The 24,249-nt window shown below is 44.3% G+C and overlaps 1 protein-coding gene across 1 annotated transcript in view; it reads left to right on the forward strand.

Moving 5' to 3' along the window:
* The window catches only part of LOC137378595 (uncharacterized), a 207,407-nt gene that overhangs the window by 60,865 nt on the left and 122,293 nt on the right, over positions 1–24,249 (forward strand). The window contains exons 17-26 of the mRNA XM_068048896.1: positions 7,092–7,254; positions 8,144–8,173; positions 9,429–9,470; positions 17,433–17,486; positions 18,659–18,712; positions 19,866–19,919; positions 21,509–21,562; positions 22,816–22,938; positions 23,054–23,238; positions 23,894–24,121. Of these exons, the coding sequence (XP_067904997.1) occupies positions 7,092–7,254; positions 8,144–8,173; positions 9,429–9,470; positions 17,433–17,486; positions 18,659–18,712; positions 19,866–19,919; positions 21,509–21,562; positions 22,816–22,938; positions 23,054–23,238; positions 23,894–24,121 (987 nt within the window). The remainder of the gene's footprint in view (positions 1–7,091; positions 7,255–8,143; positions 8,174–9,428; positions 9,471–17,432; positions 17,487–18,658; positions 18,713–19,865; positions 19,920–21,508; positions 21,563–22,815; positions 22,939–23,053; positions 23,239–23,893; positions 24,122–24,249) is intronic.

The following is a 24,249-nucleotide window of genomic DNA, read 5'->3' on the forward strand; positions in this document are numbered from 1 at the left end:
GATTTAACAAGCTTTTATTGAAGTTCCTCCTTACTGCTGCTACATATGCTTACTGACCTTACAACAGCCCCCAGGTCAGGTCATTTCCCCAAAAGCACAGGGAGTTATTTTCAGTTTCTCTTCCAAGTACCATATAGTATCTAATACTTAAGCCCACACATACGATCAGCTATTATGACCTTCCTTCCTTATCAGGCCAAAACATGTCCATGATTTTCTTGCTTGGTGTATATAGCTTAGACTCCATCACTTACCAAACATACAGTAATAAATTTTGCAAAAAAACGTAATGAATCATTCTTTTCCTAACTCACTGAGTAAATGTATTTCTTCAATTACGTTTGCTTTCGAGGGCAGCAGTCAGCGTACACCCTTTTTGTTTTGAACATAATCACAACACAAAATCTTCATATCGCTTTGGTGGTCTCCTCTCCCGCCAAGGTCTGCCTGTTGTCTCAGGAACTTTGGTCACTACGTCAGGATTAGGAAATGTCATCGGCCGCTCTGGGACCGATGTTTCCCCCTCTGGATAACAAGCTGTCTGCCTGCCAACAGCATCACTGGCTTGGACATCTGGATTGCTGGATGTCAGCTTCACTTCAGCTCCTACATCTGGTTCATCTGCTGCTGTGTCTTTGTCACCATAATATTTTTGACATATGAAGAATTTCTGTCACACAGTACTCCTTCTGGTGACTACACAGTCACACTGCTTCCCTTCTTGGCAATGACAGTGTACGGCTTGGGATAATATGGCGTATCCGTCTTACTCGGACTTAAAGGTGTGCAAAGGAAACCCGACCGAGCCTGAATGCCGGACCCGGACGTCTGACCCGACCCAGCCCAAACCTGGCACGTGTCGTCATGACGGGTCGGGTCGGGCCGGGTGGCAGGCCTTTACCCATGTACTGATGTAAAGGCCTGCTACCTGACCCGACCCCGATGGGATCCGACGACACGTGTCGGGTTTGAGCCGGCTCATGGCGAGCTTCTGGGTCCGGCATTCGGACTGGGGTCGGGTTTCCTTTGTACACCTTTACTTCGACTCTCCCATCTCAGTAATCCTTCGTCACCTGGCATCACTGTCTAGCTCTCCTTCTGTGGTCTATATAAAACTTTGCAGCACCCTTTTTCTCAACATCATGATCAACTCTAATGTCCCTCAGCTCTGCTATCTTGGTGCGTATTTTACATCCAATTAACAACTCAGTTGGGCTCTTTCCCGTCGTAGTGTGTGTAGTTGCTCTATACACGGCCATATATGACAACAACATCTCCTTCCAGTCTTTACTCTCAGCCTGAGCAATCCTCCTCTGTTTCTTTAAGGACTGGTTTTGTCTTTCCACTTCCCCATTTGCCTGTGGCCATTTAGGGGTTACTTTGTGATGATGAATACCGGTGACTTGCATGTAATCTGCAAAGGTCTGTGAAATGAATTGTGGCCCATTGTCTGAACACAAAGTAACTGGTGGACCATGCCTTGCAAATATTTCAGTCAATGCAAACACCATTTGCTCTGCCTTTTTAGACTTTGTTACCATATACTCATAATAACGCCTGTAATAGTCAATCACCACTAGTATAGATTCTCCTGATGGAAATGAGCTTAAGAAGTCAACTGCTACATCATCCCATGGTCCAGTCGGTAACAGTGTACTGCGTACTGATTCTGGTGGATTGGGTCGACTGACAAGTTGACATCCATGACATGTTTTGACAAACTGCTCCACATCTTTCTCCATCCCCAGCCACCATATTTTGGTTCATATGTTTTGCTTAGTACCAACCACTCCCAAATGACCCTCATGAGCTAGTATCACTATTCTAGGCCTAAGCTTTTGTGACACTACAAGTCTGTTTCCTTTGAGAACACACTTCCCAATTGTGCACAGTTCATCTCGTATAACTATGTATGCCTTGAATGGGCAATTCTCCCAAGTTCCAGCTTGAATTCTCTGTCTGATGTCATTCAATTCTGAATCTTTCTCTGACTCTCAATCTCTCTAGCTATCACTGCTCTTGAATCAGGATGAAACTCCAGCTGTTGATATCCCCATTTTAAGTCTAATTTGGAGAATACTTAGCTTGTTGACAGCTCTTGAAAGACTTCATCCACAGTGGGAATTGGGTGACATTCTCTCACTACCATTTCATTTACCTGTCGCATATCAACACAGAGTCTGATGTCATCATTTGGCTTAGGGACTACCACAACAGGGTTCACCCACGGTGCTGGTCCTTCAACTGATTCTATGATGTCTTGGTCAACCAGTTCCTTGACCTTTGCCTTAACTTTCTCTCTCAGACCAAAAGGTGTTCTGCATACAGGCTGAGCTATAGGCTTCACGTTCTCATCAATGTTAATCTCACTTGGCAGTTGTTGAACTTCCCAATTTCTTGAAACTCTGGTCTAAACTCCTCTCGAAGCTCCACATAGGATTTCACAGAATTCACTTTCAGTCCAATGTTTCTCCACTCAGAAGAGGCTCACTATCCTCCTCAATCACTACGAATTCTGCCTCTACATTCCAATCCCCAATTCTTTCACTCGCAATGAAGCATCTGACAGTTTGAAGTGGGGTTTTAGATGTGTAAAATAAAGCTTTTTGACACATTTTCAAGATGTGCACTTGATCCTCTTTGTCTTCAGTTCCTCCCACAGTGCTCTGCTGATGACATTACTCTCACTGCCTGAATCTACAATAATGCTCACTTCAACACCCCCAACAATTACTGCAACTTTCTCATGGTTGATTCCAGTGACAGAAAACATGTATCCATGATTGCTATTTGTGTCCTCACTCTCTTCATCTTCTTCAACTCGTCTCACAGTTGTACTACTTTCATCTCTCTTTCCTTTATGTGGTTTGCTAGGCTTCCCACTTTACTCAGCTTTGCTTCTACACTTCTAGGCAAAATGGTCATTGCCCCACATTTACTGCAGAGGGCAGCAGGCATCTCTTCCATCATGCCTCAAGTTGCTATACCTGAAACACTCGCTCTCAGACTTTTGCTGTTTACATTTACATGTACCTGGATTCATTGTGTCACTCTGTTAACCTCAGATTTTGTCGTGCCAATGCCGAAAATAGGACCAAGTTTCATGCTATAAACTTGTCCATCCACTGCTTCCAACGCAGCCACTATTTTCAAAGTGCAATCCAACATTTAGTCACCTCCTCTTTCCAACAGCCTGCGCCTCAACTTATCTGACTTGCAATGTTAGACCACCTGATCCATTATCTGGTTATTCAGAGCCGTCGCAACATAATTGCATCCATTCGACGCCTGCCTCAAACGAGTCACAAATTGGGTACTGTTTCCCCCTCTTTCTGTCTCATCTGATAGAAAACATGCCTTTGGAATGTGGAATTTGATGTCGCCACATAATGGTCCTTCAAAGCTTTCGTTGCACGTTCATAATCCGCCTTTTCTCCCATGTCAGGCAATGTCTTGAAAGTCTCCCTCACCGACACACCCGCAACGAACAGCATAAGGCCCATTGCTGTGCTTTCTGCACCTCCGTCACCCTGTCCAAAAATAAACTGCAACTGTCAGCATACACTTCAAACTCCTGCAGCCACACTTTCCATTTCATGCTGACTGAGCTGGCATCACCTATTGTTTCTCTTTATCCTCGTTGTCAATGTCACATCTCAGGTTGAAAGAATCACTCTTGAAATCACAGATTTAATTTTAACAAGGGTTTAAAAAGCTTTTATTGAAGGTTCCTGCTTACTGCTGCTACATATGCTATCTGACCTTACAATAACCCCCCAGGTCAGGTGATATCCCAAAAGCACAGAGCTACTTACAGTTTCTCTTCCAAGTACCTTTATAGTCTCGAATACTTACGTCCACACATACAATCAGCTATCATGACAGAACCCCAGATCTTATGACTCGAGGTGAAAGTGAGACCAACTGAGCCACAGCTGGCATTGGCACTGGCACCAGAAGGAAATTCAGTTTAGAGTAATTATGGACAGAAAACAGAAAATATCAAAGATAAAAATGCACGACTGAGGAAGAGCTAATCTCAGTGATTTAAGAATGGAGCTAGGCCAGGTAGATTGGAAAAAGTGATTTCAAGTTAAATTAGTAATGGAACAATGGAATGCATTCAGGGAAGAGATAGATCCAGTACAACCTAAGCCTAACTCCTTTGAAGGAAAAAGGATGGTGCATCCAAAGCTAATGCACCCTGGATGGTGAAAGAAATAAAAGTTAAAACAAAACAGAGAAAGGAGGCTTATGACAAATATCGGGAACAAGATCCAGTTAATAACCAGGATGATTATGGAAAGTTCAGGAGAGAATTGAAAAGTTAATATGGGAATTCTGGGAAAGATTAGTAGGCAACATTAAGTTAAACCCTAAAACATTTTATAAACATATAAAACATAAGCAGTTAGTTAAAGAAATGTTAGGCCTACTAAGGACTTCTTCATGAAGAGGCAGAGGTATGGGTAAAATATTATTGGGAACGTGTTCGTGTAGTGCCACGTCAAACAACATTATGCAGATTTATATCGATTCCCTGGGGGCAGACAGCACTGTGGGCCGCTACCTGCACTGTGCAGCACACAGCTTTCCTCCTTGATATCATTTTTTAAAAATACTTTTCATGGGATGTGGGCATTGCTGGCAGGTCAGCATTTGTTGCCCATCCTTAAATACCCTTGACAACTGAGTGGCTTGCTAGGCCATTTCAGAGGGCAGTTAATAGCCAACCACATTGCTGTGGGTCTGGAGTCACAAGTAGGCCAGATCAGGTAAGGACAGCAGATTTCCTTCCCTAAAGTACATTAGTGAACCAAATGGATTTTTATGACAATTGATGATAGTTAAATGGCACCATTACTGAGATTATCTTTCAATTCCAGATTTTTTTTAATTATTTGAATTTATTATTTAACTGAATTTAAATTCCACCAGTTGTCATGGCCCGTGACCCCAGGGCATTAGCCTGGGCCTCTGGATTGCTAGTTCAGTGACATTACCACTACATCACCATTTCCCCCAACAGAGACAAAAACTTTTCCAGGCTGGAAAGATAGTATATTATAAATGCATGATTTTGAAAAGTGTAGATTTCATATAATAAATCTTTAAAGGTAACAGAGCAAGTTGATAAGATGGTTAAAAACATATGGGTTATTTAGGTTTATAAGTAGAGGAATAGAATATAAAAGCAAAGAGATCATGCCAGGACTTTAGAAATCCTGGTTGGGCATCAACTGGTGAACTGTGGACAATTTTGGGCTGCACACTTCAAGACAAACGCAAAGGCCTTAGAAAGGTTACAGAGGAGGTTTCCAGGATGTTATCAGGGATGAGGGACTTATAAGGAGATATTGGAAAATTTAAGACTCTTCTCCTTGGAACAGAGCATGTTAAGAGGTGACCGAATCAAGGTTTTCAGAGATGATGATTGGTTTTGATAGAGTAAATAGAGAAAAACTATTCCATCTAGTGAATAGGTGGGTCAATAACCAGAGGTCATAGATTTTAAAACATTGGCAAAAGATCTTGAGGTAAGATAAGGAGAATTTTTTCCACTCAGAGAGTTGTTGGGATCTAGAATATTTCACCTGAAAAGGTGGTGAAAGAAAATAGGAAATTACAGTGTTACTGACAGAATGTATGTGTGTGAGACTAATGGCTGAATTTAACGCCGGCCCCAGCGGGTCGGATGGTGACGTGGGGCAGTTTAAAATTGAGCGGGAGGCTCTGGGAGGCCTTCCCACCCCGCTCCCACCTCTGGCCAACTGTACGCAGTCAGGTGGGGGGGAGGGGAAGGGCCTGCCCGCCCAAGGCCAATCAAGACGCTTAAGTAGCCACTTAACGGCCACTTAAAGGCCCTCGCCCGCCTCCACGGGTATTTTACCCGTGGCAAGCAGGCGTGCTGGGGACGTGAAAGGCCGCCCAGCAATAGCTCCCAGCCTTTCTGTGCACCGGGGTAGGTACCATGGAAATCGGGCACAGGGTGCCCAATAGAGGTCCGCCCCCGCGTCCCAACCCACCCCCCAGGACCCAAGATGCCCCCACTCCCCCCAAACGACTACCCTTGCCTCACCGTTACAACCAATCATGACCCCCTCCCAATCCCCAGCGAGGCAAGCCCAACTTACCTGAAATCCTGGCTCCATGGCGTCAGCTAGGCTGCAGTCCCAGCAGTGGCCACCGCTCCCAGCGCTGATTGGCCGGCAGCTCACTGAGGCTGGACTTCCTCCCTCAAGCGGGTGGAAGTCCCGCCTTGGGACAATTTAAGCCCAGGGACCCATAAAATGCGGGTCGGATCCCTGGTCTGGGCGGAAGCGGGTGCGCCACCAACTTTTACATTGGTGGTGAAATCTCGTCCGCCTATGATAAAATCCAGCCCTAAGTGTGACTGCTCCTTCAAAGAACCAGCAAAGGCACAATGGGCCAAATAGCCTCCTTTTATGTAGTAAATTTCTATGATTCTATGAAAGAACACAGGTCTGAATATGTGATTTTAAGATGATGAATCCTTGTCTGCTCCCTTTTTGTCCCTGTAATTTGAGTTCCCATTACTCTGTATTGACTAGGTTTTCAGTATCCTATAAAGATTCCCCCTATTAGTTCCTGTGGTATATTCCCTCTGTTAGCTCCTGCAATGTCTAAACTCTATTAGACTCTGTAATGTGTAACCTCTGTTAGTCCCTTTATTGTGTGACTTCTATTGATACCAGGTTCATGTGGGACATAAACATCAGCACAGACCTGTTGAGTTAAATTACCTGCTTCTGGGCTTTAAATACTTTGTAATATTTATACCCTGCAATGTGTAACCTCTGTTTGTCCCTGTAATGCATAATCTCTATTAGCCTCTGTAATGTGTAATCCCTATTAGCCTCTGTTAGTCCCTATAATATGTGACCTCTATTAATGCCTGTAATGTGTAACCTCTAATAGTCCTTGTAGTGTGTAACCTAGATTAGACTCTTTTTGTCCCTGTAATGTGTAACCTTGATTAACCTCTATTTGTCTCTGTAATGTGTGACCTCATTTAGTCCCTGTTATGTTCAAGTCTCTGTGAGTCACTGTAATAAGTTTTACATTTCCAGTTCCAGTTTGCGGTCCGTCAGAGATGGAGTTGGAAGATGTTGAGTCCAACTGGGATGAAGAGGTTCAATACCATGATGCTGAAACACAAACAAGCGAGTGTGAGGCATTGGCACAGCTCACAAAACAAGCCATAGTCACAGAAGTAATACTGGTGAAGCAGAGGTACTTTATTCATTGTATATATATCGCTACATCTACTCCCATTTGAGATTGTTCAATGCTGTCAGTACAGCAAAAAAGGTGAAGCATTAAACATTGTAATGGGCTGAAAACAAGTACAATGTTACAAAAGACCCACCACATCAAGACTTTGTGACAGATTCTATCAGAGGTGACTTTAACAAGGACGAGTGTTTCACGAAAAATACTTTTGATTCACAGGCCAAACTAAGGGGGCCTTAAGAATTGGTTGAAGGTCCAGACTGTCTTCCTCAAATCCCAAAGACTTTTCATCATTTAAATCATGAGTGATAAAGCCCAAGGCAAAAAGCAAAAGTTCTGAATGCTCTTTGAGCTCATGGTAGTTGTTGGTATGCTGGGCAACAGATCTAGGACTGTATAATGTGCTGGACCCATTGTTCCAGATATCATGAAATGTTCCACTACGTCTGTGCTTAATTTGCAGTCCTCCCCCTACTTGGGTAGGTGGAGCATGTATCTTGGCCTTGTGTTCCCTGGCTAGTTGCCAATTCAACTGATCCCTATTTGTGCCCGTAGTGAGTGAGTGCCTATTAACACATGGGTCGCAAAAACTGCAATTCCACAGTGCTGCCATAACAGTGGCGAAATGGGACTTCCATTATGCCACTCACTGACACATCTGGGGATGTGCCAGCTCTTTTGAAGCTGTTTGGAAGATTTTGTAGGTTGGCATATAAGTGCCAGGCCCTGGCTATGGTGTTAGGGTGTGTGAGTGGTGCCAGGCTCTGCAAAGGTAAGTGCCTGAATGTAGTTACTATTATGGGGGCTATCAATGGAGTGAGACGGTTTCCTGTTCTTTCACCTGGTAACTGTGTTTTCTCTCCTGCTGCTGCGTCTTTGGAAACCAAAGTGAGAAGGCACCAGAAGAAGATGAAGAAAGGTAAATAATCCACTACAACTGCTAAGAATTCAGTGAATATCAGACAGTCATTGCTCTTGTGTACCAGGCAGCCAGTCTGTGCTCTGTGTTTGCCAGGCAGTCTGTGCTCTCTGTGTACCAGGCAGCCAGTCTGTGCTCTGTGTGTACCAGGCAGCCAGTCTGTGTTCTCTGTGTACCAGCCAGCCAGTCTGTGCTCTGTGTGTACCAGGCAGCCAGTCTGTGCTCTCTGTGTACCAGGCAGCCAGTCTGTGCTCTGTGCCAGCCAGGCTGTGCTCTGTGAGTGCTAGTCAGTTTTTGTTCTGTGTTTTCCAGTCAGTCTGTGCTGTTTGTGCCAGGCAGTCTGTTTTCTGTGTGTGCCAGGCATCAGTTTATACTCTATGCATGTCACAAGGAATGAATTTTTATCCATGTGCATGCCAGGCCATGAGAATATATCCCGCGTGCTGCCAAGCAATGAATTCAATGCCTCAGTGCAGGTAGCGTCCTGTGTGTCCTGTGCATGTGCCAGGCAGCAACTTGTATTTAAATCAGGGAATCTGTGTAGACAGTGAGTCTGTGCTTTGCAAGTACTAGGCAGCCTGTCTCAACCCTATGTGTGAGCAAGGCATTGAGCCAGTGTAGGCATCATAATCTGCAGGTGCCACACACTGAGACTGTGCCACTGTGCATGTGCCTGGCAGTATGCCTATACCCTCTGTAGGTGCCAAGAAATGAGCTTGTGCCAGGAATTCAGACAGTGTCTTGCAGGTGCCAGGCAATGGGTTTGGCCTGTACCCATGTGTGACAGTGGGTTATGCTTTGCAGGAAACTGTCTATGATGGCTAGTGGAATTCCAACCTTATCTTGGCCTGGAATCAGGCTGTGCCTTTGCCGTATCAACCAGTGTGACTGTACACTTACATGATTGGTTCTGAGATCATGGCCTGTGTGCAAAAAACACTGAAACTATGCTGTCTGCTTGCCAAACAACAGAAGCTGTCTATGATTAACAGTCAGCTCAGAAACTTATTGTAACTCTTTCCCACTCCCCAACTCCGATCAACACTATGGATTTAAAATCTACATCATATACATCTGCAATCCAACCACTCGGGGAGCTCTGGTGCTTGTGAACTAAGACAGTGCAGTTTTATCTGCTGATTAAACTGCATCTCGAAAAACCTTAAACAGTGCTTATTCTTTGAGAAGTGTAGTGGCAGGGAGATTCTCAGACTGTTATGATATTTCAGAGTAACGTGACTTGTAATTCGTGCAGGTGGCTGTGGAGTATCACAGAGGAACAGGAGGTGGATGCTGAGTAAGTGGATTTGCTGTGGTGTCTGCACAGAGAGATGTGGAGTTTGGGAGATTACCCTACACAGGCCAGCTGTACTGGAACATAGTAACAAGAGCAGCCCATTCAGCACCTTGAGTTTTTTTTTTAGTTTTTGAGATACAGCACTGAAACAGGCCCTTCGGCCCACCGAGTCTGTCCCGACCATCAACCACCCATTTATACTAATCCTACACTAATCCCATATTCCTACCACATCCCCACCTGTCCCTATTTTTCCCTACCACCTACCTATACTAGTGACAATTTATAATGGCCAATTTACCTACCAACCTGCAAGTATTTTGGCTTGTGGGAGGAAACCGGAGCACCCAGAGGAAACCCACACAGACACAGGGAGAACTTGCAAACTCCACACAGGCAGTACCCAGAATTGAAACCGGGTTGCTGGAGCTGTGAGGCTGCGGTGCTAACCACTGCGCCACTGTGCCTAACATTCAGTTAGATCATGACTGATCTATGCCTTAACTCCATACACTGGCCTTTGCTACTCTTATTTAACAAAAATCTCTGTCTTGAAAATTTCAGTAGTCCTAACATTCACAACCTTTTAGGGGGAGAGAGTTCCAGATTTCCACTACACTTTGCGTGAAAAAGTGCTTCCTGATTTAGCTCAATGATTAAAATTATATGTTATGATCGAGGTGGGAGGAGTCCACTTCTCCACAGGTAACAAAATATATTTTTGTTTAAATGTTTACCCAGTTACTGATGCGGTCAATCATATACTCTACTCTTTGTCCCAGACAAATGTTTCTTTAATAAACAACAAAATTATCAGTTTATTATAAAACAAGACTTAACCAGTAACAAAGCAAAGCATTAATGCACAGATTTAAATATGAAAGTTCCCTTTTTAAATTCTCCCACATACAAACTCACACGCACACTGAAAAAAATATAGAAATTCTCTCTGCAGAGGTCTGTTACAAAAACAAGACAAAAAATAATACTTTGGCCAAATACTTGCTGATCCTTGAAGAAAAAAGAGAAGATACTTTCTCTTTCTGTGGGTGGCACAGTGGCGCAGTGGTTAGCACCGCAGCCTCACAGCTCCAGCGACCCGGGTTCGATTCTGGGTACTGCCTGTGCGGAGTTTGCAAGTTCTCCCTGTGACCACGTGGGTTTTCGCTGGGTGCTCCATTTCCTCCCACAGCCAAAGACTTGTAGGTTGATAGGTAAATTGGCCATTGTAAATTGCCCCTAGCATAGGTAGGTGGTAGGGGAATTGAGGTGGGGATGTGGTAGGAATATGGGATTAATGTAGGATTAGTATAAATGGGTGGTTGATGGTCGGCACAGATTCGGTGGGCCGAAGGGCCTGTTTCAGTGCTGTATCACTAAATAAATAAATACGGAAAGATGTCAATTGTCCCTTGTTGGTCTGATGTCCCAAATACATGTATACAGCTGTCACTGTGATCTTTTTAGAGCAGTTCTTTTCAGGTGATATTGAAGATCAGTGGTAGGCTTTTCAGGAGAAATGCAGCATCAGTTTCTCTATTTCTTACATTTGATTCTCAAAAAGTTCTCAAAGAGATGGAAGAGGGTGAGCTGATGGTTACTGCTCTTTTGTCTGGTTTTCTCCAACTGTCTTCAAAACAGTTCATGCCCCAACTCACTGTCCAAAGTAAAACCAAAAACAATATCTGAAGAGTCAAGCCTCCTGACCCCTATAAATCTTGACCTGTTACTTCTCTGTAAATAGCTTCCCCAGGTCACCAAGATTTCTGTTGTTTATTGCTTAAAGCACATGACCTCCAGCAAGGTTGTTTTTAAACAACATCTCAGTGTCCTTTCACTGAACTGTCAACAACAAAGCAAAGTCCCGCTTCTATGAAATCTTCAGCCTTCCAATGAATCTATCTCCACAATGTAAATATAAGTCCTCAAAACATATACTTAACAAAAAATATAGAAGTACTTTCATAACAGCAGGCTTCACTGGAATGATATTACAAAAGTAATGAGGATTAAAATGAAGGCCCTGAACCCACCCAAGTGCAAAGTGAAACTAAGAAAAGGCAGAGTAATTGCCAATTTGCATATAAAAGTCACTGTCACAGCGTTCTTATTGAGACTGGAAGCTAACTGCTTCTTAACCAACACTTTCATCCAATTCCACTAATTACCTAGTAGAAATAGGGAATGACTGTGATATTAATGAGCAAATAGCATTCTGCTGTCCACTGTTTTAACTGGGGTGTTAACCCATTTATTTTAATGAAAGCAGTAAGCATCTGACAGCTAATGGAGTGATTTCTATCCTGTGGTGTCTGTATGTGAAGTGTACTAATAGGTGCAATCTTTTTGTATACATACAGATTGTAACCCTGAAAGTTCAGGGTGTGGAGGGGAATCTTTCAGTTTCCTGCCGCAGCTCTGGTGGAAGACTGACAGAACCCCCCAAAAAAGATAGAAACCTTGCACAACCTGCCTACAACAGTGTTCTACATTATCTTTGAACGGCTCCCTGAGTCTCCTGCTGATGTTCCAATGGGAGACCAGCAGAATAGAGTTTCAGGGCCCGTGTTTGTTTGTGTTTACAGAACTGAAATTGTGTATATGTTTAAAATACATGGTGCAATTTTTTGGGTTGCTGCTAATTTGCTGTGTACAGTGTTACTATTGCTGTGCTTTATTAGACAAATCATCCACAGAGTTCTTCACAGTGGCTTAAAAAGGTGGCAGCTTGGCTCAATGGAAGTGTTCTCACCTCTGTAGTTGAAGATTGTGGGTTCAAGAAAAAGCAAAATACTGCAGATGCTGGAAATCTGAAATAAAAACAGAAAGTGCTGGGAATACCCAGCAGGTCAGGCAGCATTTGTGGAGAGAAAAACAGAGTTAACATTTAAGGTCTGTGACTTTTCAACAGATCTGGGAGAAAAACAGAGTTAATGCACAAACATGAAACGTTAACTGCTGAGTATTCCCAGCACTTACTGTTTTTATTGTTGTGGGTTCAAGCCTCACTTCAGGACTTCAGTGAGCACATAAACAAGGTTGACATTGAAATGCTGTGTTGCCAGAGATGTTGGGGGAAGTTTAACGTAACCTGCCTGGCAGGAACCTCATGCCATCATATTGGAGAGCTATTTACAAGCCACCGCACACCCCCCCCCTCCTCCCCCGCCCCTCCCCCACCCCCGCGCAGCCCCCCCCCCCCAACCGTCACCCTACCCCGTGCTGTCTTTCAGATGATTCAGTAAACTGAGGCCCTTCTGTTCTTGCAGATGTAAAATATCCCAATGGCATTTTTAAAAAAGAGCAGCAGGGCTGGCTAATAATTATCCATCAACCAGCACCGCTGAAAACAGGTGATCTGATCATTTATCTCGTTTTCTTTTTGTGGGACCTTGTTACGCATTTGTTTTTATTCGTTTCTTGGGAGGTAGGCATCGCTGGCAAAGCCAGCATCTGTTACCCATCCAAAATTGCCCTTGAGAAGGTGTTGGTGAGCTGCCTTCTTGAACTGCTGCTGTCCATCTGGTGCGGGTACACCCACAGTGCTGTTAGGGAAGGAGCTCCAGGATTTTGATCCGACGACAGTGAAGGAATGACAATATATTTCCAAGTCAGGATGCTGTGTGACTTGGAGGGGAACATTGCAGACGGTGGTGTTCCCATGCATCTGCTGTCCTTGTCCTTCCAGGTGGTAGAGGTCGTGGGTTTGGAAGGTCCTGTCAAAGGAGGTGTGGTGAGTTGCTGCAGTGCATCCTCTGGTTGGTACACACTGCTGCCAATGGTGTGTGCTGGTGGAGGGAGTGAATGTTGAAGGTGGTGGATGGGGTACTGATTGAGCGGGCTGCTTTGTCCTGGATGGTGTTGAGCTTCTTGAGTGTAGTTGGAGCTGCACCCATCTAGACAAGTGGAGAAGTATTCCATCACACTCCTGACTTGTGCCTTGTAGATGATGGACAAGCTTTGGGGAGTCAGGAGGTGAGTTTCTCACTGCAGGATTCCCAGCCTCTGACCTGCTCTTGTACTCATAGTATTTATGTGGCTACTCCAGTTCAGTTTTTGGTCAAAGGTAACCCCCAGGATGTTGATAGTGGGGGATTCAGCAGTGGTAATGTCATTGAATACTAAGGGGAGATAGTTAGATTCTCTCTTGTTGGAGATGGTCATTGCCTGGCACTTGTGTGGCATGAATGTTTCTTGCCCCTTATCAGCCCAAGCCTGAATGTTGTCAAAGTCTTGTTGCATATGGGCATTGATTGCTTCAGTATCTGAGGAATTGCAAATGATACTGAACATCGCACAATAATCAGCGAGCATCCCGACTTCTTTTAAGTATAACCCTAGCAAAGACCTTCTCCGTCATTCTATTTTCTTGCAGACTGAGTGTACCTGGTCTACTCCTGCTCCTAATTCATATGTTCATATGTCCAGAAGCACAGTGTGGTTCCCGTGCCGGCAGATCTACAGATCTTCTCCATACGCCAGCTGCAGGAGAAGTGTAGGGAACAGAGTATACCTCTTTACCTTACTTTTGTAGATTTCACTAAGGCATTCGACACTGTCAGCAGAGCAGGGCTCTACAAGATTTTGGGAAATATTGGCTGTACAGCAAAGCTCCTCAGTCTAATCCACTCTTCCAGGACAACATGCACTGCACTGTATAGTTTGATGGCTCCACTTCCAACAGTTTTGGAGTGAAGAATGGAGTGAAACAGGGTTGTGGCCTAGCCCCCACTCAGTTTGGCATCATCTTCTCCATGCTCCTGACCTTCACCTTCCCTGCAGACATGAAAGGAGTCTACTTGCACACTATGTCAGATGGCAAGCTCTATAATCTATCAAGGCTGAAAGTGAAGACACAAACACATCACGTTCTGATCAGAGAACTCCTCTATGCTGATGATGCTGCTCTAGTTGCTCACACGGAAACTCAGCTACAAAGACTCATGGACTGTCTCTCCCATGCCTGTAACTTGTTCTCCTTGACTATAAGCATCAAAAAACCGCAGTCATGGGACAAGGTGTTGCATCTCCACCCCAATCACACTGGAGGTGGTTAGCAAATTCTGCTATCATGGGTCCACGGTGACAGACAATCTGTCCCTTGATGCAGAGTTCGGTACCCATAGGGAAAGCAGCTACCATCTTTGGCCGACTCACAAAACGTGCATGGGGTAACACCAAGTTGACCCTTTGGACCAAGCTGATGGTTTATAAGGCCTGTGTTCTCAGAACCTTGCTGTATGGCTGTGAAACATGGGTGATTTACAGCTACCAGGAAAAGAAGCTCAATAATTTCCATGTTCACTGTTTACAGTGCATTATGGGTATATCCTGGCAGGACAAAATCACAAATGCGGCAGTCCTCTCAAAGACAGAGCTCCCAAATGTGTCGGTATTAATCAAACATTGGATCGGACATGGCTGCAGGATGGAAGACATTCGCTAACCCAAGGACCTTCTGTACGGTGAGGTAGCCGAGGCCAGATGACCATTGGGGAGCCTAAAGCTTCGCTTCAAGGATGCTTGCAAGCATGACATAAATGTCGATGAACGCACCTGGGAGTCACTAGATGGTAAAAGAGGGAAATGGCGACACATCCTCTGGACTGGCATGCACTACCACGATGACCAGTGGCTACAGCAGCTTGGCAACAGGTGCCAATGCCGACAACTACAACTCACAGAGTCACTTGGCATCTTCATATGCAGCACTTATCTCTCAAGGATTGACCTTCACAGTCATCAGCAAAGGTGCATCAAGAGAAAGCACCCCACCCAAATGGATTGTTTGCTGCATGTCCATCATCTTTCGCAGATGCAAGAATGCCAACAATAATCATAATCCCCACTTCTGACCTTGTGATGGAGGGAAAGTCATTAATGAAGCAGTGGAAGCTGGCTGGCCCTAGGACACTACCCTGAGGAACTCCTGCAGTGATGCCCTGGAGCTCAGATGATTGGCCTCCAACAACAACCTTGGTGCTAGGTATGACTCCAACCAGTGGAGAGCTTTCCCCTGATTCCCATTCAGTTCAATTTGGCTAGGGCTCCTTTATGCCACACTCAGTCAAATGCTGCCTTGATATCAAGGTCAATCACTCTCACCTGACCTCTTGAGTTCAGCTCTTTTGTCCATATTTAGACCAAGGTTATAATGAGGTCAGAAGCTGAGTGGTCCTGGCAGAGCAAAAACTGAGCATCAATGAGCAGGTTATTGCTGCGTAGGTGCTGCTTGATAACACTGTCGACGACACCCTCCATCACTTTGCTGATGATTGAGAGTAGACTGATAGGGCGGTGATTGGCCGGGTTGGATTTGTCCTGCTTTTTGTGGACATTCTGTGCCCTTGTCACCCTCAGTGCTTCCTCCAAGTGGTGATCAATATGGAGGAGTACTGACTCATCAGCGGAGGGAGGGCGCTAGGTAGTAATCAACAGGAGGTTTCCTTGACCGTGTTTGACCTGATGCCATGAGACTTCATGGGGTCCGTAGTCAATGCTCTGGACTCCCAGGGCAACTCCCTCCTGACTGTATACCATTGTACCACCACTTCTGCTGGGTCTGTCCTGCCGCTGGGATGGTAATGGTGGTGCCTGGGACATTGGATATAAGGTATGTTTCCATGAGTATGACTATGTCAGGCTGTTGCTTGACTTGTCAGTGGGACAGCTCTCCCAATTTTGGCACAAGCCCCCAAATGTTGATAAGGAGGACTTTGCAGGGTCGACAGGGCTGGGTTTGCTGTTGCTGTTTCTAGTCTATGCCGGGTGTTCCGTCCAATTTTATTCCTTTTCAACTTTTGTGTAGTAGTTTTGTACAACTGAATGGCTTCCTAGAACATTTCAGAGGGCAATTAAGAATCAACCACATTCTGTGGATCTGGAGTCAGGCCAGACCAGGGTAAGGAAGGCAGATTTCCTTCCCTCAAGGGCATTAATGAACTAGATGGGTTTTTTTTACAACAATTGATGGTAGTTTCATGGTCACCATTACTGACACTAGCTTTTCAATTCCAGATTTTTATTAATTAAGGTTGAACCTGTGTCCCCAGAGTATTAGCCTGGGTCTCTGCATTACTATTTCCACTTTGCCACTGTCTCGCCGTTATATTGGCTGTTGTGTTTCCTACATGACAACAGTGATTGATTGTGAAGTGCTCTGAGACATCTTGAGGACATGAAGCATGCTTTAAAGATTCAAGCTCTTTCTTTAAATACATGAATTAACCCAGGCTGCCATTTTCTGATTTATTCTAATCTTCTATTCAATTTAAGCGTTTATAAGTCTTATTTGAACTAATTTTAAATATTGTGATAAAGATGTTGCTGTCATGCAGTGCCTCACCTTGTGCTTTGCATCCAATGAATTATTTTCTGAGGTGCCATCCCCGTTGTATGTAGACAAATACAGCAAACAATTTGGGACCAACAAAGAGCAGTGAGGTGAAGATCAGTAAATCAGATTTTGATGGTGTTGGTTGAGGGAGGGCTGTTGATAAGGGCTACCCACTCATCTTGTTCAAACAGTGTTGTGAGATCTTTTACATCCACCTGAGAGATAGTCTGTGTCTCACTCAGTTTAATGTCTCATCTGAAAAACAGCAGCTCCAACATTGCTGCATATCTTCAGTATTGCACTGGAGTATCAGCCTAGATTATGTGCTCATGTCACTGGAGTGGGACTTGAACCCACACGCTACTGACTCAAATTTGAGAGTGCTACAACCGAGCCAAACTGACAACAATTCCACTGCCATTGTCACTATATTTGATCTCAGTGGAATAATGGATGGAGTGGGTAAGGATATGTAGCATGAGATGAAACCTCAGAAAAGAAGGAGGAGTGTTAATCTGGAGGAGACTGTATCCCCACCATAGAATGCACGGGGGATAAGAAAAACTGCTAGAGAAAATTGGCAAGCCTCATTTCTCCTGAATGATAGGTCTCTTTTTGTCTGACAGACTGGTGAAGGTGTGTGAAGGAACTGAGAGCAGTGAGGATCTACTCAGTGAAGAGTAAGTCCTTAACCTCGAGTGTAGCTGAACAAAAGTGCATGACCAAGTCCCATGCTGAGGTGACATACATTCTACACTTTAATTAGTTCCTCTGAAGTAGAAATCAAAATATTTTCGGGAGGGCACCAACACAGGTCTAGATACAGAATGCATATGTCTACAGATACAGAATGTATCCGTGCATAGATACTGAATGTATCCATGTACAAATACAGAATATATCTGTGTATAGATACAGACTGTATCCATGCATAGATAAAGAAGCAACTCACACTTCTCTTAATTATATTCCATCTGCCACTTGTCTGCCCATTCTCCTCACCTCTCTACATCCTGTTGCAGTTGATTGATATCATCCTCACTGTCTGCCATATCTGCAAGTTTGGTATATTCAGCAAATTATGACATTTTACTCTGTATTCCATTATACAAGTCATTTATATATATCAAAAAAGCAGTGGTCCTCGCACTAAACCTTGGGAACACCACTGTCCACCATCCTCCAGTCTGAAAAACAATCATTTACCATGACTGTCTGCTTTCTGTCCTTAAGTCAACTTTTTATCCGAGCTGACACTGTCTACAGAGAGCTGGCATGGTTTTGATAGGCTGAATGGCCTTCTTCTGTGCTGTAATGACTCTACTTCATTGATTGTAAAGAGTTTTGGGACATCCTGAGGTCATGAAAGGCGTAACATAAAGTCTTTCTTCTTCCATTTGTTTCTCACTGAGTGGGTGATCTAATGCATTATTCACTCCTACTACAAAAACGTCAGCAATATCAAGATTAACAAGTAGGCTACACTACTAGCAAAAAAAACTTCTAGTCTGGCTCAATTAATCCAGAATGCTGCAGCATCTGCAATTTCTAAGCAGTTCAATCTATGAGGTAAATTTTTGCCTTCACCTCTGAGCACTAATCTTGTGGAGCAGATCACCCACCATTTATTGAACCTGCCCGATTTTCATCCCATTGAAACCAATCCACCTCTCCACATTACTGCCCTGTGTGTGTGTGTGTTTAAGTGTCCATGTGCATATGCATGTATGGTGAAATCCTTAAATGTCCATATACCAGCAGAATCTGGGTCTATTGATGATGTGTGTATTTGTGTAGGTTTATAGAAACAGACAATTTGCTGCTGTTTTTCTCTCTTTGGTTTACCTGTCAGGCCAGGGACGAAGTGCAAAGAAACCAAGAGCAGTGAGGATCTACCACCAGCAGAGTGAGTCCTTTACCTTTCTTCCTGAGAGAGGGGTGACAGAGCGGGGAACTGGGAGAGTGTGAGGGAGAAAGTGACAACTGTTGACCAGGGTATGGTCACTGACAGGTGCTAAATCATTTTCACAATTGGTGTAGGCACCCATGATTGGCATTCAAATTAGGGAAGCTTCCCGCTGAATCCAGAAAGCCCACCAGGATCAGCAGCTGAGGTTCCCAGCTGCCAAATCCGAGTAATTTTGTCAGAATGCGTCCACGCTTCCTCCACCATGGATTTTCTGCCCTATGTTTCGTGCAGCTGATTATTTCTCTTTGCTTTGTCCATCAGACTAGTGCAGATCTATGAAGACGCCAAGAGCTTAGAGAGGGGATGAGGAAGAGAAGGGCCTACAAGGCACCATAGAGAGTGAAGGTCAGGGAATGAAATAATATAAAGTCTGGAGTGAGGAAAAAAGGGAAATGTAATTATCCCACAGGAGAAGCAGAGAGTAAGAAATGAGGGATGAACAAATGAGAGAGAGGTGAAGTGAGGAAGTACATCAGTGAAACGAGAGTGATTCTTTGAGTGCATATGTGGGTGTTGAATGACCAATCTAACTGTGAAGAAGCAAATGTGATGTTAATAGCACACCTTACGAGTCTTCACCCCTTGTATGGGCCCTGACTTATGGTGAGCATGAATTGCAAACCTGCAGGCAGCACACCTGAAATCTTGTGGTCCCTGCAACATAGCTAGAATGAGGAGAATCAACCCTTTTGTATAAATGTACACATATAATTTCCTCAAATTTTTATAATCGCACAAGATTTGTTCCTATGTAATGCATGAGTCACAGATTGTGTATGTGTGAGCGCACGCGCATGCTTACACCTTTATATGCATCTACCTAACTACATGCAGACACATATGCAAATACACACACGCACCCACACATGGTGGTTTGGAAAGGGGGCATAGTTTCCTCTTTTTGTAAAGTGAAAGAAAAATGTTACTAAATTGCCATTGGCTTATAATAGTTTCAGTGAAGTATTTTTCCTTAGGTTTACACACAGAAGTAAATATACTCCAGGATGAATAACCACTGACTGTGTCTTTGTGCAAAGTTATAGAGACAGGCCGTGTGCTGCTGTTCATTTCTATTTGTTTTGGCTGTCAGGCCAGTGCTGGTGTGTGAAGAAACCAAGATCATTGAGGATCTACCAGCGGCAGAGTGAGTCTTTCAATTCCTTCCCAGGATAGGGGTTGAGATTGTCAGGGAGGGGGAAAGATAACATGCGAGGAAAGAGAGCCCAAGTGAGACACTGAATGATTATGGGAGGGGAAAAAGTAGAAAGAGTGCAACTCAGGGAGCGAGGGAATTGGAAAATTGGAGGAGGAGAATGCATTGGTATAAAGTGAGTGAGTGTTGGGGAGAGAGGTTAAGTAAGTCAAAGGGAGAGATCAAGTAAATGTCTCAATGTCAATTTGTTTGAGTGAGAGTGGCTGGATGTGTTACTTCTATGTGTAGATGGTAGCTCCGAGGCAGAGTTAGCATATCAAACTCATAACCAAAGGTTATAATAGGACAATTAGATGAATTTGCCCACAACTGTGACTGTCAACATTCTTTCAGATCTGTCTAAGATCCATACACACCCATTGCAGCAACCCTTCATCTGCACGAAAGATTGCACATACTTGTATGTATTTTACTGCTGGGTACCATAAATGATTTGCCATAGTAAATTTAGCCCTCTTTAGCACAACAAATAAACAAACTTGTTATTGCCCTGCCCTTCCTCAGTTACACATTGAACAAAGGTTTTTTTTTGTTTTATCTGAATGATCTGTCTACCTACTGCATATTCTTGTAGCTAACCATGTCTGATGATTGAAGATCATTTTCCACTTTGTTTTCATGGAAATGTTCCAGCTGCTTTGGCTGGTGAACATTGGGTAGTCATAAGACCTCCCACCCCTTGGTTGGCTGAGATAGAGGGTGCTCAATAAAATTAGGTTCTGGGCTATAGCTATGAGATTCTAAGCAGCATCTCTGAATTGGTGACCTGGAGCCCAAAATTACACTCTTAACAAAAAAAAAATGCAGGTGACTGGCTGTTTCCTTCATTATTAATGACCCACTTGCAAAATTACAGGAATCTCTGAAAAGTGTGATTCTGAGAGTGTGAGTTTGCTAATGGGCCACTAATTACAGAGAAACTGCATCCTCCTGTTTTTCATTACAAGATAAATGTCACATACTACATAGTTTCTAGCAGGTTGAAGAGATTCATTTCCTGTTTCTTTATAAATTGTTCAATTGAACAATTTTTCTGCAAAAGGATCTATCAGCCGACGTCTGGAAAATCAGCGTTATTGTTTGTTTTTACAGAAATAAGCTGTCTTTGAGTCAGTTGCTCTCAATGGGGCAGCAACTGAAACACTACAATTGGGTACATTTTAAGATTAGGGAAGGGAAATTCAGACATTGTTTCCATTACTGATTGCTTTCCAGTCACCCCCTCACTATAAGTATGTACTTGGACACCAGACAGAGGCAGGATGGGGAAAAGTTATAATCTAATCTACAGGCACATAGTCTGCTGCCACTCATTGTCAAGACTCCTATATGAAACTTGGATATTTGAGTAACATGGTTCACATCCTATGGAACTGTAACTCAGTGAGGGAGATAATTCTTCAGGAAAAGGGGAGGAGAGAAAACTGCAAAGAGAAATTGCTTTTAAAAGGGTGATAAGTTGTCCTCTTGCTTATTTATTGCCTTTGATGTGCTCTCTGATAAACTTTCTTGTCCGTCAGACCAATGCAGATGTGTGAAGAAGCCAGCAGCAGTGAGGATCTATCATCAGTAGAGTGAGTCCTTCATCTTTCTTCCTGGGAGTGGGGACACTGGAGAGAAGGAATGGGCAACTGTGAGAGGGAGGGATATAAAAGGAATCATTGAACAATACTCTAAATGAATGAGCGAGTAAAAAGGAGTAAAACAGTGAGTAATGAGAAGAGGGAGAGAGAAGTGAAGGACAAACTCATAGAATGTTTATGGTGATGGATAAATGAAATGTGTAAGTGTGAGGGTGACAAAGCTAGAGGGAGTGACGAAATGATAGCATGTGAGAGATTCACTCAATTATTCACTATATTTATTAATATAGATAACACAGTTGAGATTTAATTACATAAAGCACAGAATCTTAGCTGCATGGAGGCGGATTTGGAGGCAGGAGGGTGGAGAAATTTTCTAAGATGAGCATCGGGCTGCTATCTGTCGCATTCCCGCCAATTAGTAGCAATTAAATTGGGAATAACAAGTAGGTGCAACTAGGTTCAAATCTTATGAATGGCGGATGGGGCCCATGCTGTGCCAGCACCTCAGCAGCTCAACCGTGGTGGCTGCACAGCAGGAAGGCATTTTTCACTGAAATAGACATTCATGCTGCACTAAAGAGGGGAGGCAGCAGGACTGATCAATTGCATAGGCAGAGACCTTGTAGTGAGGGGTAGTGGTCTGCTAAGACTGCTATTTCAGATGATAATACAAAGAATGTAGTGACAGCATAATCTGCCAGGTCAACTGGGTTGAGCAGAACACTGCATTGAAGGGCACAAGTGGACATTGGGTCCACTTGTTCAGTGGTTGGCCGGACCATGCAAGAGGAGCAACATGGTGAGCAGCACATGTAGCCACAGAGTGCAGCAGATAGGTTGGCTGAGGGGCAGGAGGCAGAAGAACATGTACCCCTCGCCAGATGGTTTCTCAGCCAAGAGTGAGCTTTCTTGATTTCTCAGAACAGCAGTGCTGCAGAATGTTACTCCTCTCACAGCAGGTAGTCACTGGCATATGCACACTACTGCATGAGGACATCATACCCCAAGGAGTGGGTGAACACCCAGTGCCTGTGGTCCTGAAGGTCAGTGTTGCCCTGAATTTCTATGGTACCAGCTCCTTTCAGGCTGTGGCTACTGACATTTGTAGACACACATATCTGCATAAGGTATGTGACAGATACCTGTATGCGACGGCTTCTGACTACATCAAGTTCATTTCAGATATAGCCAGTCAGACCAGAAGGGCTGTAGGTTTTGCTTCAATTGCTGGATTTCCTCAGGTGCAGGGGGATGGTGGACTGCACCCATGTGATCATTAAGATGCCATTGCAGCAGGCAGGGGCTTTTGTGAATGTAAAGGGCTTCTACTCCCTCAATGTGCAGCTTGTTTGCGACGACTGCAAGTGATTCAGGTAAATGTGCACAAGGTTCCCTGGCAGTTTGCTATGACTCTCATCTGGAGGCAGTCTCAGGTTCCTTCACTTTTCATGCGCCCCCCACCCCCCGCCCAACCAACAGACCTAAAGGAAAGGTACAACAGCTGCCGTGCCCAACAAGGGCAACTATTCAGCATGCAATAGAGCTCCTAACAATGCACTTCTGGTGCCTTGATCATTCCAGAGGACCCTTGCAATATGGGCTGTCATTGATATCGTACATTGTGGTGGTTTGCTGCATGTTGCACAACATAGCGATGCAGAGAGGCAAGGAACTGGATCCACATGAAGACCATGAGTGATGGTCATCCTCGAAGAAGAGGGATGAACAGGATGAGCAGACAAAGCAGCAGGCAGGGCAGCCAGTCCATTTTGAGGTGCTGCTGAGGCATCAGCAGGTGGACATGCAAGACAGGGACACACACGAGGTCTCATCCATGGCAGATTCACACGGGAAGCAACACTCCTACATTGGAGCCTTCCCATTCTGCCACATATGACATCCCTTCTGGGTGCAACCATTATTCCTTTACCAACAGCAGTTCGCCCTGCCATGCCTTCACATAAACATCACCGATGTCACCCTAGACTCTGTTCCTTTAATGCTGCTGTCATTGTAATCACAGTGCCCATGACCTCACATTATAATTGCATCACAAGGAAATGCATGACACTTATGAAGTTGACAACAAATCATCCTTCATTCAGTTGGAGCATCTAATATTTGTACATCAGTATATGATGCCACCCAAATGTTACCCAGAGTGATTCTAAAACAATTTCCCCACAGACTGACCCTTCTGCATCTGGGCAGGGGCAGCCTCAGTAATGGAGACAGGAGGCAGAGGGGAGTCTCTGTCAGCGACTAAGGGGCCAGCCAATGACTGTGGGGTGTCATGAGGAGGCACCCCATTGTCTGCAGACCTATCCTACCTCAGTCTTTTCAGAGCAAACCTGCACTTGGGTGCTATCCAGGAGCGGGAGACCACTGAGCTGTGCTTCCATGCCTCTGTGTGCAATAACTGCAATGGAACTGTCAATGCTCCTGAGCGTTGCAGCCACAATGTGAAGGCCACTTTTCTGCTTCTGCATCCAATCAATGGCCTGGCGTATATGAGCCTGCATAAGGATGGCCACCCATTCAATGGAGGTACTCATGTGCTCATTGGACTGAGAGATGGCACCAATCATGGCATGAATGGACTCTTCCATTTTCTGTCCAAGGGCATGCACTGGATCAGGGAACTCTGCCAGATGAACATACATCTCCCTTTGCTG

Source organism: Heterodontus francisci, chromosome 17 (assembly GCF_036365525.1).
Source record: "Heterodontus francisci isolate sHetFra1 chromosome 17, sHetFra1.hap1, whole genome shotgun sequence".
In the NCBI taxonomy this organism is placed as follows: domain Eukaryota; kingdom Metazoa; phylum Chordata; class Chondrichthyes; order Heterodontiformes; family Heterodontidae; genus Heterodontus; species Heterodontus francisci.